General features: G+C 53.2%; 3 protein-coding genes across 4 annotated transcripts in view; 2 read left to right on the forward strand and 1 right to left on the reverse strand.

Annotated features, from left to right (window-relative positions):
* Positions 1–13,031, reverse strand: part of ARFRP1 (ADP ribosylation factor related protein 1) — a 25,832-nt gene that overhangs the window by 11,999 nt on the left and 802 nt on the right. Inside the window, exon 2 of one of the 2 annotated variants that reach the window (XM_026861989.1) lies at positions 12,727–12,731. The gene's annotated coding sequence lies outside the window, so the exon portion shown is untranslated. Of the gene's footprint in view, positions 1–31; positions 109–12,726; positions 12,732–13,031 lie in introns of those variants that run through there. The other variant, XM_026861991.1, reaches the window with a different exon arrangement.
* Positions 319–8,638, forward strand: ZGPAT (zinc finger CCCH-type and G-patch domain containing). Its single transcript, XM_026861988.1, has 6 exons — positions 319–1,376; positions 2,138–2,271; positions 3,040–3,198; positions 4,253–4,384; positions 5,526–5,943; positions 6,394–8,638. The coding sequence occupies exons 1-6, from the start codon at positions 736–738 to the stop codon at positions 6,530–6,532; spliced, it is 1,623 nt and encodes a 540-aa protein (XP_026717789.1). The 5' UTR covers positions 319–735; the 3' UTR covers positions 6,533–8,638.
* LOC113487609 overlaps positions 12,786–13,031 on the forward strand; it is a 2,151-nt gene continuing 1,905 nt past the window's right edge. Inside the window, exon 1 of the mRNA XM_026862292.1 lies at positions 12,786–12,848. Coding sequence (XP_026718093.1) covers positions 12,786–12,848 — 63 coding nt within the window. The remainder of the gene's footprint in view (positions 12,849–13,031) is intronic.

Genomic DNA, 13,031 nt, shown 5'->3' on the forward strand with positions numbered 1-13,031 from the left:
AGGACAGCGCCCGCAACGCGCGGCCCCTCACCAGGCACCGCAAACACCTCCCGCCACAGCTCCTCAGCGCTGCCCACCGGCGCCGGCCGCCGGCGCCATCCCCTCGCGCGGCACTCTGGGAAATGTAGTTCTCGCGCCGCGGCGGGGGCGGTGCGGCAGGGCCGGGTGGACTACAACTCCCAGAATGCTCAGCGCCCCAGGACAACCTTCCCGTTTGTGCGCAGGCGCAGTAGAGGGGGCAGGCTCGCGGCTGAGTGGCGTAGCGCGTTGTGAGGAAGCCGGAAGTGGGCGGGGCGGAGGCCGGAAGCGAGTGGGGTGTCATGGCGGCGGCGCTGTAGGGGAAGGGGGAGCTGAGGGGTGAGTGGAGCGGCCTTGGCAGGGTCAGGTTGGGGAGCTGCTGCCGGCCCCGCGTTGGAGGGATCGCGCCGCGAGTGTCTAAGCCACGGGAGAAGCGGTGACGTGTGTGAGCCCGGTGGGCTCCGGTAGGCGCCGTGGCGGGGGAGGGCAGGGCCTGGCCTGGCCTCTCCTCGGGCTCTCATCGCCTTTCGCCGCCTCTTTGCTGCAGGAGCATCGGCCTGGTCACTTCCGAGGGAAGAAGCGGGACGGCGGGGTAGATGGTAGCTTCTGCGGACGAGGGCTTGTTATCCAAAAAGTTGCTCATCTTAAGTAAACTCTTTGAGCATGTTCTGAGTTCCCGGAAAGGACACAGTTAAACACACCTTTGTTTTGCTGATAATGGATGAAGAGAGTCTGGAAGCAGCCATTCAGACCTATAATGCCCAGCTGCAGCAAGTGGAGCTGGCTTTAGGGGCAGGCCTGGACCCATCGCAGCAGTCGGACTTGATTCAGTTGCAGGAAGATTTAAAGCAGCTAATAGAACTGACTGAATCCAGCCTGGTGTCTGTTAAAAAGAGCAAACTTCTGGCTACTTTAGATACAAATGCTTCCTCCTCCTCCTCCCCAGGTCTGGAGCAGGACACCAACCCAGATAGTTCTGGCCAGGATGTGGAGTACGCTGCTTTTAAGGAGGCCATTGCCGAGCTTGGAACTGAGGAGAAGCCTTTGGCTGATAACAGCGAGATATCAAAGAGAGATGAAGTAACTGATGACAAAACCGAATCAAAGTGCAGTGAAGAGGAAGAGGAGTCTGACAGAGAGGAGGAGGAGGAGGAGGAATTAAGTGGGATGAAGGTTAAAGCCCCCTACTACAGTTCTTGGGGGACCCTGGAGTACCATAACGCCATGATTGTGGGGACAGAGGACTTGGAAGATGGCAGTGCAGGAGTCAGAGTGCTGTACCTCTATCCAACTCACAAGTCTCTGAAGCCGTGCCCGTTCTTCTTGGATGACAAATGCAGATTTAAAGAGAACTGTCGGTAAAAAAGAGAAAAGGGGTGGGAAGGGGCTTATGTCCTTCCTGTAGCTAAAGGCCTTGTGGTTCAAAGGGATAAACCTTCTCTGAAAGTACCCTGTTTGGCTTTTTCACTCAATGAAAGTTTGCCTTTGTTTATGTTTTTTAAAATGTGTTATGGTAAACAGTGACGTCAGTTTGGCTGTTTTCTTTAGCTAATGCAGAGATGAAATGGAAAATCCCATGGGAAGGTTGGAGAGATTTTACAATCAAGTGGCTAAATTAATAACTGATTAAGGATTTTTAAAAAAAACACACCATAGCTTGTCTGTTGATAGTGCATACGTTCCAGTTGCACAGAGAGGCTGTAGAGTCTCCTTTGAAGATCTCATCTTTGGAGATCTTCAGAATTTAACTCTTGAGCAACCTGATCGGTCTTTGAAGTCGGTTGTGCTTGGAGCATGAGGTTGGAGTAGAGACCTGCGTGTCTGTGTGGTCCTGTTTATCTCAAAGGTCCTGTGAACTTTTTTACTGGATGTGTCACTAGCAAGGAGAGCTTAATTCTCTGGGGCGGGATGGATTGTTTGTTACGTGACGCAAATAATACGTTTAAGATGAAAAATGAGTAAGTTGTGTCATTGAAATAACTCACAATCAAACTTCAGTAATGACTGGTGAAGATTCATCACCACTGACAACTCATTTACATTTAAGGAAGGAAGGAATTTTTGTTGAAAGCCTGCTTAAATGAGGTAGAGATAATTCCTCTTCCACCCTCCCGGGCAGGTTTTCGCACGGCCAGGTGGTCTCTGTGGAAGAGCTTCAGCCATTCCAGGAGCCCAACCTGAGCATGCTGGGGGTGGGCTCGGCCTGCCTGGCGAAACACAGCGATGGGATATGGTACACGGCAAAAATAACCGGTGAGTCGGGTTCGGGCCAGGATTCTGTGTGGAAAACGAAGGCTGATGCTTAAGTGAATGTAAAACTTGACCATTTTGGCTAATGGTAGAAAAACATTAACTATGTAACTGCATCCCTAAACTGAAAATCTTGACGTAGCTGACAAAACGATCTGAATTTTGTCAGGCTTGGGCAGGGTGTAGGCTAGAAAAGAGGAGAGTGTTAGAATTAAAAAGGAGACATAAGAGCAGGAATGTGGGAAGGAAATGACTACATTAACTGCACCGAAAGGGGAAGAGACAAGTATCGTGGGGATTTGCATGCGTATTAGATTAGAAGTGCAATAATCTGCTCTTGTTTAAACAGAAGCCAGGGGAGCTGGCCCTGCCCGTCGGCTGCTGATACTGGCTTCCCTGAGTCCTGCGAAGGGCGAGGGTTTAGGTTCTGTTTCCATCTTTCTTTGACTATTATTAGGTCAGAGTGGAGCATGTCTAACTTCTCTTTAATTCCACTCCTCAGCAGCCCACCTTTCTTCATTTTTAGAAATAAACCTTTAAGTATCAACACAGGGATTGTGGAAAGAGCTTTTCATGGCGGTGGGTGCTTCTCCCTCCCAGACAGAAATCTAAAGCACAAAGAAAAACCAGAATTTTTTAAAACATGTTTGCCTTGGGCCTTGCCCCTCTCCCACTGTGCCTCACTGGAGCTACCTCTGTTTTAGAAAGCCCTCTGCCAGTTGCATATTGGAGACATACTGGAACTCTTGTTCCTTGCTTTTCCTTCTGTAGACATCGACAGTGGTTACTACACGGTGAAGTTTGATTCCCTGCTGCTCAAGGAAGCTGTTGTGGAAGGGGACAGTGTCATTCCCCCACTGCGAAGCGAAGATGGTGCCGAATCTGCCGAGTCTGATGACGACAGCGTGGATGATTCTGGTTATGCTAAAGGTAAGAGAGGAGGGACGGCGTGAGCAAGAGCAACTTGTGATCTAGGTTTGCCCTTCTCTGGGAGCTACTGAATTACTCTCCTGGAGCTTTCATTATAAGTGTCTCACCTCTGATGAAAGAGTAGCTAATCGCTTCATACGTTGCTGAAAGATAGAGAATGGTAATTAGCTATTATGTTACAATTGCAAGCTAAAATATTTCTTTTATGCAAATTACTGGGCTAATGAGGGTTGGAGGTTTCCATGGGAACTTGCAACACATGAAAGAAGAGGGTGTGATATTTTAGAGCCGAGTTCCAGGCTCCAAGTCTGTTTCTCCTGCGCCTGGCTGGGTTGAGCTAATAAGTGAATTAGGAGACTCCTCACCTCTGGGAGCTCCGTGCAGCTCCAGGGCACACAAGACCCCAGAACTTGAGAGTGTTTGGTCCGTCCAGTGCCTCGATGAGGTCACAGGAGCTGCCATGCCCTGTTTCGCTATTGAAAGCTGACACAGAGAGAGCCCAAGTGACTACTTTGAGATTACACAGCACTGTCCCTGTGCTAGGGCCACACTAATGTCACAGGGACAAAGTTGTGTCCTAGAGCTCTTTAATTTAGGATAATAGAGATTATTGGATCCTAATAACACAAAATTAGCATTGTGGCCTAGAGGAGTCTCGTACCAAAGACATGAGCTGGAGGCACAGAAGAAGGATTACATGCCACTGTGCCAAACACTGTACCCTGACGGTACGTGTCAGCCTGTATCACCATCCTAGAAGGAAGGAAAGGAAGTGTAAAAACATGTGGATGATTCTGCCTGGAACTGTGGATGGTATGTGCATTAAATCAAATGAGGTCTCCCATTGAAGTGACTCGCTACGCAGTGTTCATAAAAGGTGAGAGCTCAGAAGGAACTAATTAAGGCTGGAGGAGCAGACAAATAGTTCTAGGGTGGGAGAAGCTTATTGTACTGCCTCGTGAGGGGTTTTCGTGCTGGGGGGGTGCCCCAGAGGAAGGTTTTGTGTAGCAGCTTTGTTTCTGTGTTTCGCTGATTCATCCCTTCCATGTCACAGTGGTAGATTCGGGAGTTCCAGAGAATGGGGAATGGACTCCAGCGTGCAGCTCCTCTTTCGGTGGCTGGGAAGCCCATACTCGTGGTATCGGCTCCAAACTGCTCGTTCAGATGGGATACGAGTTTGGAAAAGGTGAGGGGAGAAGGGTGCTGCGAGAGCCTGACTGCCTTGATGGATCCTAAAACTAATTAAGAAAAACAAGATTTTGGATGAGGCTGAAACTTTTCTGAGGGGCCGGATTAATAAGGCTCAAGCAATGTGACAAATCCCAGCCATGTTAGAAGATGAGAAGGGATAACTTATTTAATCGAAGTACAGGCGTATGTGTGCACCAACCCCTGTATGGTAATAGCAGAAATGGGAGGCATTTGGAACCGTGGTCAAGTTCATGATTAAAGCCGTGAGAACTGTTGTATGAGACGTTCAAAGGCTTCAGGTAGAAGGGAACTGCTATGAAGCTTCTGATGTCTGTGTTAAAGCATCTCCTGGCTCTAGACGCAGACTTCAAAGCCTGCTGAACTAGCTTCTCACTACACAAATTGTATTGAGCCTTGGGGGCTTTAGGAGGGCAATCTGCTACTTGCATTCGTCTCTAGTTCTCCCAGAGGAACCAAACCAGTTTTAAGAAGAACCTGGCTTGAGAAGCTGAGACTGTGAGGCTGAACCTAGTTTCACAGAAACCGGCCTGATGAATGGCCTCAGGCTTTTTATCACTTTCTTCTGCTGTAGGAGGCTCCTGTCGTAGCATCTGCATCCACCTCGCTGTGGCCTTTGCTGCTGCCCTTACCTTGGGTGGTACTTACAGCTTTCTGTACCTCAAAAGCCTGTTTGCTCGTTCCAAGCTTGTGACTGTTGGTGTGAGCTTGTGGCGAGAGGTGACTTGGAGAGGGGATGTCACACAGTCCCAGAATCATCTGGGTTGGAAAAGCCCCTGAAGCTCCTCCAGCCCAACCGTGACCCTCCCCCTGACCGTTCCCAGCTCCCCCAGATCCCTCAGCGCTGGCTCAGCCCGACTCTTCAACCCCCCCAGGGATCCCGGGGACTCCCCCCTGCCCTGGGCAGCCCATTCCAACGCCCAACAGCCCCTTCTGCACAGAAATCCTTCCTCAGAGCCAGCCTGACCCTGCCCTGGGCAGCTTGAGGCCATTCCCTCGGGGCCTGGCGTTGGGGCCTTGGCTCCAGAGACTCACCCCCCCTCTCTGCCCCCTCCTGGCAGGGAGTTGCAGAGGACGATTGTCCTCGCTTGCAGTAATCTCTTGCTGTCTCTCCTCAGGGTTAGGGAAGAACGCCGAGGGCCGTGTGGAGCCGGTGCAGGCTGTGGTACTTCCTCGGGGGAAGTCCCTCGACCAGTGTGCTGAGGTGCTTCAGAAGAAGAAACAGGGGAAGTTGGACCCAGGGAAATCGAGGAAATGCCGAGCGAAGGGAAACAGCTCTGGACGATCCCCTGGGGGCAGCCGTAAACCTTCCCACAACGTGTTTGACTTTTTGAATGAGAAACTGCGAGGGAAGAGTAGTGGGGAGAAGGCTGGAGGGATGGCACTGCCCGAGAGGAACAGCAAAGAGATCTATCACGCTAGCAAGAGCACCAAGAAGGCCCTGAGTGTCCGCCTCTTCCAGACGATGGAGAAGATTGAGCAGACGCAGAAGGATATCAGAGGAATCCAGCAGGCCCTGGCACGCAACGTTGGACGGTAGGAAAACGTGCTCTTTGGGACTGCAGGATGAATTCTGGGTGCTTCTGGGAAGGGGTGGGCTTGAAATGAGGTGTGGGAGGAACAAGTGAAGCATAACATGGGTGAGACCTAAGGGGAAGTGGAGGGGAGAGACTTTAGCTCAGATCAGCTTGGACGCTGTCAGATGTGTTTGAGGTCCTTTGGCTGGAACTCAGGCTGTGACGAGAGGAGCTCTCAGAGGAAAGGTGCTGGCATCCTTTCCTTCTCATGCCCATCTCCGCAGCGCTGCTGTCGAGCGTCCCAGGAGGACATTTTCTAGCCCAGGTTGTGCTGAGCATCAGGTTTTTCCTGGCTTCCAGCAGGTCACTTGTGCTAATCCCGCAGGAAAGGGCAAACCCCCCTGGGCTGGTGACAGGCCTTTGATCTTACCCTCCGGGATGACGTTGCTGTAATGCTTTTTGCTTTCAGGCACAGCGTTGCTACAGCTCAGCTGGAGGAGAAGCTGGCTAATGCCCACAAACAGCTGGGGCAGCTGCAGGCCCAGGAAGCCAGTCTGCAGCGGGAGCAGAAGAAAGCAGACACGCATAAGAAGATGACTGAGTTCTAGTCTCCAGGGAAGGCGTCTGACTGCAGTGATTGTCCTTTTAGCCAGCCCCTGTGCTCGCGGCCTCAGAGCCTGGGTGAGCCATCCTGCTCCTCTGGGCCTCAGGCTGCCCAGCCTAAAAACTGGGCTGAAAAGCAGCAGTTTCTAAAACTAGATGCTTCTGAGCTCAGCTGGGAGGTGGTGGGGGGGGGAGCACACATCCGTCCAGCCCTGGAAACCTTCCATAAGCCTGAGCCCTGCGGAAGGACTAGCTACAAGAAATACGATTCTCTGCTCTCTTGCGCACTCCTTCCCTCTGTTACGGCTGCGGTGGCAGCTCCATCCAGAGTCCGTGGCTGCTCGGGGATGCCACTGCTGGCGACGAACCCGCTGGGGAGGGGCTTTGAGAGCCCCACATCCTGCCATCAACTGTGACTTGTGTTTGCAGCCAACCGACGAACGCAAGCAGAGGCAGGGTCCCGAGCACATTCTGGTGAAGCAGAAAAGGCTTGTGGTGGGTGAAAACAACAGCAAATTGCTTCAGCTGCTCTCCACCTTCTGTTTTTTTGCTATGGGATTTATCTGAGAATTCCATTTTTTGGAGGAGCAGTTCCTTATAGCCCGAGTGTAATGAATAGACAGAAAACTGGCAGCTTGGAGGTGGGTACTAGTGGCCTCCAGCGTCAGATTTCATCAGTTTGACTGTAAGAGTATCCCTAGGACATGCTATAGCCCAACTCGTTGACTTGGCATGGAAAGCTGCGTGGTTCCACAAGTAGAGTGCCAAAGTTGGGGGCCTAAGAGAGCAGAGTAACGGATTCCCAAACCTCCTAGCTCGGGACGACTCCGCAGGGAACCTTGTCAGTTTTGCCATCGTTACTTGAGTGTTTCTGTCCTAGGTAGCTCGCTGAACGGGGGTCCTTTTCTTAAAAATACCTGAGGACCCAGATGCAGGTGGGCCTGGGCCCCGGCTGAGCACAGAGCTCGGGGCGGGGCGAGCTGGGTGTGCCCCCCGTGCAGCCCTGCTGCGGGAGGGTTCAGGCTGGGGGGGCAGCGGGCCAGGCGGGCAGTGCCCTGCCCTGCAGCCGGGAGGGTCTCTGGGCAGGGAGGAGGATGCCTTCCCCCCTAGGTTATATTCTGTGTCTGGCAGCCAGTCCTTGCCCCAGAGGAGATGGTGGTTTCATCAGACTCTGTTTCTGGTGGGACTTGTACATTGTAATTGCTTTTTTAAAAGAAAATTTGTTTGCGATTTCATGCCAGTATCTTAAGGACACATTTTTCTTTTAATTTAAGAAGTCGATTTCCTTTTATTCTGCGAATCATTTTTCTAACTAAAAGTTTTGCTCCTTTAGTACCACCTTTTTTTTTTTTTTAAATTATCTTTTCCTAAGAAACTTATAAAGCGGTCAGCCCGGGCAGGGCTGCACCTCCTTGCAGGGTCAGAAAATCTGAGGCTGGAGGAGATACAATCGGAGTTGTTCGAGTCACGTGGGATTCAGCATTGCTGCAGACACACCTCAGAAAACACAGCAACAGCAAAAGTAAACAAGGTGAACGTCTTCAGGAAACCTGTTTGAGTGACTTCTCCTCTTGGAAGGCGCTGGGGTGCCGCTGGGACGGGCACGGTGTGGGTGTGAAGGTGGCGTGGGCTGCCCTGAGCACTTGGGCGTCCCTCTCGAAGTGCATCGGCCGTGCTGTCTTCATTGTTCTGGATTTGTGTTCTCCGTGCGCTCGGCTTCGCTCGAGGGTTTAACAATGGTTGCTCAGTGCCCTTCCCTCACAAATGACTGTTTGTTTCCCACACTCAAGTGTTGAGTGGTGATGAGGATTAATGTGCCTAGCTTACCATGGGTGCTCGCTGAAGTGGCCCGTGAGTGCTGAGCCGAGCTGGGCAGGGAAATTTCTCACGTTTGCTCTGTGCTCTGACACTATTTAACACCATCATCTCTTTGAGAATTGGGTGTCTTAACCCCGTGTCTCAGCTGAATCGTATTTTGACCTTTCCTTGGGATTTCCACACCCTCACTTGTCTCCTATTCAAGCGCCTGCTGCCTCCCACCCAAGACAATTCACGTCACTGGTGAATAAAGTTGTTTTGTTGTTTTTTTTTTTCCCCGTCCTCCCCTCTCTCCTTGTAAGGTGTTGTTCATTTGCAAGGTAATGACAATCTGTGGCAACCCATTCTTTCCTTCTCTTGCCCCGCGGATAGAGAGCTGGCACCAAAACCAGCTGGGTGGGGAGCAGAGCGCGGCAGAGGGTGCTCTTGTGTGCTGGGAGCTCGCAGCCAAGGCGGGGAGAAACCCAACCTCCCCTTGGGTGCAGCAGCCACCCCGGCGGGCCAGGAAGCGAGCTGTGGTGTGTGCTGCACCGTGTCTGCTCAGAGCTGCCTGCTCCGGGGGCTGAAGAGGAGCGGGAGAGCTCAGATCGAGATGTTTGAAACGTTCGGGAACGCCTAGTTAGGAATAACCGCCGGGTAAAAGAAGATTCTCCAGGTTGGCTGGCGAGGAGGAGGAGAGCATGATCGGATCCCCGCGCTTCGCGCTCACCAGCTTTTGAGTTTGCAAAGTAAGTGGCGTCCGCTTTCTCGCCCGGCGAACCTGGGTGTCTGCAGCTAAACCAGGGGTTGAAAAAGACACTTTAAAAAAAAAATAAAAATCCTAATCTATATAGAAATGGCAGCGTTGTGGGAGATGCTGTTGCATCTAGCTAGACTGGCCAGGCAGGATTCCTGTGCTGCAGCGGGGAAGCATCAACTGGGTTGAACTTTCAGTCGGCTGCGAGGAGGGCTGCAGGCTTTGTGGGCTTACAAAGGACTAAAAGGTGCCGGAGCTTGGCAACGCTGCTGGGGTCCCGCGGCTCGAGTCTAGAGGTTGAGGGGGAACCGGTTATTTTTGTGGTGGATGAGTTGCTGAGTTCGGAGGTGTGGTGGTATTGGTTTTTTTTTCAACGGAAAAATTTCCAGTGGTCTGTAGGGAGGGGGACTGCAGTCTTGGGACTAGATTTGGGGAACTGCTGAGTCCTGCCTGCAGGTGAGGAGGCTTGGGAGAGTGTGGGCACTGCAGTGCTGTCCTCTCTAAACCCGAAGTGATGTAAAACTACTGAATCCGTGGCAAGAAAACCCTTCTGGTAGGTAGGTGGGTGATTCTCGAGAAAACTTGTTTCTCCTTAGTACCCCCATCCTGTATTTTGGATCTGGCCTCCCATACCTGCAGCCCCGGGGCCTCGCCAGAGCCCAGGTCCTGCTGCAGCTCAGCTCTGCAGAAAATCTCTCCAGCAGGTTCTCGATTTCTGCTTAGAAATGTACTTCTCTGCCCAAGTGAGTGCATTGCCAGCAATTGCAGAAGGGTGAGAAGAAAGAAACATGCTGAAATGATGTCAGCCTCGACCAAAGCCACGCGGTGTGAGCAGGCAGGTCGCTTACCTTAAGGTTTTTGTATTAGATTTTCTCAAAGACCACTCCAGCATCTGACCAAGGAGCAGGGCTGTAATTGGAAGCGTGCATCCGTCCAAGTTTTGTGACATTTGGGTCTGGCTTTCGAAATACCGGTCCTTTCTAGAAATATTGGTCCTTTCTAAATGAAATGCCTCCGAAGGAGTTTGACCATGAAATCTCTTCCCTCCCGCTCCAGAAATGCGACTCAGGTGGGCAAGATCTCATGCCTGCTTTGTATTTGAAATAACCTTCAAACTTATTAATTCCATCCTGTGCTCTAGGGCAGATTCAGTGTTGTTGACTAACTGTTACGGGGCTTTCGTTTTTCACAACTGAAAAGAAAAAAAGATCTACTTCTGCTTCTTGGGACTTTTTTTTTTTTCAGTACAACTCCCCTGGGTACCTGAGCTGTGTTTGCTGCAGCCGTGTTCGCAATCGCTGACGGAAATCAGCTTGTAATGTTTGTCCTGGTTTCTTGCAAATACGCTTTTAGTAGTTTCATAGACTTTCTTCTCGTCGGAGCTGAGCACTCTGTGCGCTGGCTGGATGAATCAGAGGCTGGGCAAGATGAAGAGCAGCAGAACTTAATTGAACAGTAAATTTAATTTTGTTTGCGTGAAGCCCAGATGAGAAACTTGCGTCTCTTGTAGGAGTCACAAAAAAATCTCCCACGATCCTGGAGTAACAAACTTTCGGTGCCCATGCTCAGGTATCGCAAAAGGGAGTTAAGTTATCCCCTCCTCGGCGGGCTGTGGGTGTGCGTCACATGCAACGGCTGCGGCTGCTCCCGTCTTCAAAGCCATCTCGGCTGGCGGAGCCAGCGCCTTGCAAAATGCCGTCTGCAGAGTCTCCTGCCCCAGAGCGTTGCCCCGGGACTGGGAGATCAATACCTGTATTGGCAGGGAATCCGGGTGGACCTTTCAGAAGGTCTGTGTGAGACTTTGCCTTGCAAACCCACTCAGCCCTACCTGAGCGGCTTCAGTCAGGCCCTGGGTTTTCCTCTCGGATTTGTAATTCTGTGAGAACCAACGTCTTGTCCCCAGAAGGGGCTTTGCTGAAAGAGCGTGCGCTCAGCGCTTTTAGAGGTCAAAAAAGGAGCAACCACCGACCTCCTGCGCAACAGAAAGTAGGTCAGAAGAATTTCTCTCTATTAATAATTTCGATTTAGGAAGCCTCTCCCTTCACTCTTCAATCTTAAAACTCCGGGGATGGAAAAATCCACCCGCCGTGGGATAAGCTGCCCCACGTGTGCCTGCCTCAGCGCTCTCAAAGCTCGCCCTTCGATTCCGACAGGACGCCAGCTCCCGGCCATCGTACCTCGTTAGAATTTGGTCTGATAAACCTCAGCGCCTGCTCAGTTCTGGCCTGAAGGCAGTCGCTCCGGCAGCCTGCCGTCCTGTCGCTCTAATGAGCTGAACAAGTTCAGCCAGGACTGTCTAAAGCGCCTGCCCGCGTTGCAGGTAATCTGTATAATTAATGTATGCCCAGACAGAAAAGCAGTGTTGTCTAATTAAAACGTCGTTGGAGAGGGAACAACCTTCCCTTCCCAGCTCTGATCTAAGCCAGTCTGTCCAGCCCAATTAGTCCCCAAAAACCTCTCTGTCTCAGTTTCCACGTTGAAAGAATCGCTCTTCAGGGGTTAAGTCTTCAGTCAGGGAAATTTCCACAGACGTGGGAAGTTCTCAGATAAAAGGGTGCTACAAGTGGGCAGAGACCTGCTGCTTACTGGGACAAAGATGTGCCAAAGATGCTGCCGGGTGGCACGGGGTGCGGGGCAGAGGGGAGTGAGGCGGGTCCCTCGCTGCGCACAGGGCTCCCCGCTCCCCATGGGGCTGCGGCTGCTGTAGCCCCGAGGTTCACGCGAGGCAGGGTGGCTTCGCACCGCAGCCCCTCTCAGCTCTGTAGCTGGGTTTAAGAGATGTAAGAGGGTGAGTACGAGGCGCTCAGCGGGCCCCATGGCATCTCAGAACCCATCCTGCTGGGCGGCGCCAGCCCAGTCCCTCCTGGGGACTCTGCCACCCGCCCAGTCTGGACCAGTAACCGTGGCTTCTTTGAGCCCTGCTTTACTCCAGCGCTCGGTCGCCCTTCAGAGCAGGCGTTTTCTGGGTGCTGGCGTGCACATCTCTGGGAGCAGGGCAGCCTTTTGGGGGAGCGGGGTGGGGCGTGCGCAGAGCTGGGCTTGCGGGGAGCAGCAGCCGCCGTCTCGCCGTCGGCGCAGGTGGAGTCGTGTCAGCTTTGGGCTTTGCTGGCGGCTGAGCGGGGACGGGGGCGATGCAATGGGGTGGCACCAAGAGCCCCCCTGGGAGAGGTGCTGGATCCCGACGGGCTGGGGAGCGTCCGCTCTTCGTGCCGGGCTCCCTTCACACCCTGCACTGCTTGCTCTGGCCTTGCCGCTGCCGGGGTTCGCAGGGGAGGACTTTTGTCCTTCAGTAAGGCGCAGGGAAGAGGACTGGCTCGGGCAAGGCACAGCTTTTTCTTTAGGCAGAAGAAAGCGGTTGAAAAGTCGAGCGTATTCTGCTCTTGTGTCACAGCAGAGGGGCTGCAGAACGGGGGTCGTGGTGGCAGAAGAGGCGCCAGGTCCGTGTGTGCCCACGAGCCGGCCCAGCGGGCGCTTGGTTACGATCCCGCAGCTCCCGGCGCAAGCACGGACCGTGCTGGGATGCTGCGGGGAGCGCCTCGGGCAGAGCAGAAACATCGGGGGGGGGTTGGCTGGGCTGGGCTCAGCCCCCCGGGACCTCACCGTGCACGGGGCTGCGGATGGGGACAGCGGGGACGCCGGCGGCACCGTCGCTCCCACCCGGGGTTTTCCACCCGGTGACTCCGCGGGTCTCGTGGCACGGGTGGATGGGGCCTGGAGGGGGAGAGGAGGACGAGGGTGTCCCGGGGTGTGAGGAGGGTGAGGGGGCTGTGAGGCTGAAGCTCACCCCATATCCGGGAAGCTGAGTCATCTCTTTGCCCGTCCTGCCCGGGCCACCCCACAGCCCGCACTGGGGAGCGGTGTCACCCCCGTCCCGGGGCAGCGTCCCAGTGTCCCCAGGAAACCCACCGACCCTTTGGGCATCTCTCCAGAGGGTTTTCAGGGCCCCTGAG

The sequence above is a fragment of the Athene cunicularia genome (genome assembly GCF_003259725.1).
Source record: "Athene cunicularia isolate RWA chromosome 20 unlocalized genomic scaffold, athCun1 chr20_part1, whole genome shotgun sequence".
In the NCBI taxonomy this organism is placed as follows: domain Eukaryota; kingdom Metazoa; phylum Chordata; class Aves; order Strigiformes; family Strigidae; genus Athene; species Athene cunicularia.

Excerpts from the sequence above, each read along its gene's own strand:
- ZGPAT (XM_026861988.1), top strand. The coding sequence starts at position 736 with ATGGATGAAGAGAGTCTGGAAGCAGCCATTCAGACCTATAATGCCCAG. Across the intron at positions 1,377-2,137 it reads AGATTTAAAGAGAACTGTCG|GTTTTCGCACGGCCAGGTGG; the intron begins GTAAAAAAGAGA and ends CCTCCCGGGCAG. Across the intron at positions 3,199-4,252 it reads TGATTCTGGTTATGCTAAAG|TGGTAGATTCGGGAGTTCCA; the intron begins GTAAGAGAGGAG and ends TCCATGTCACAG.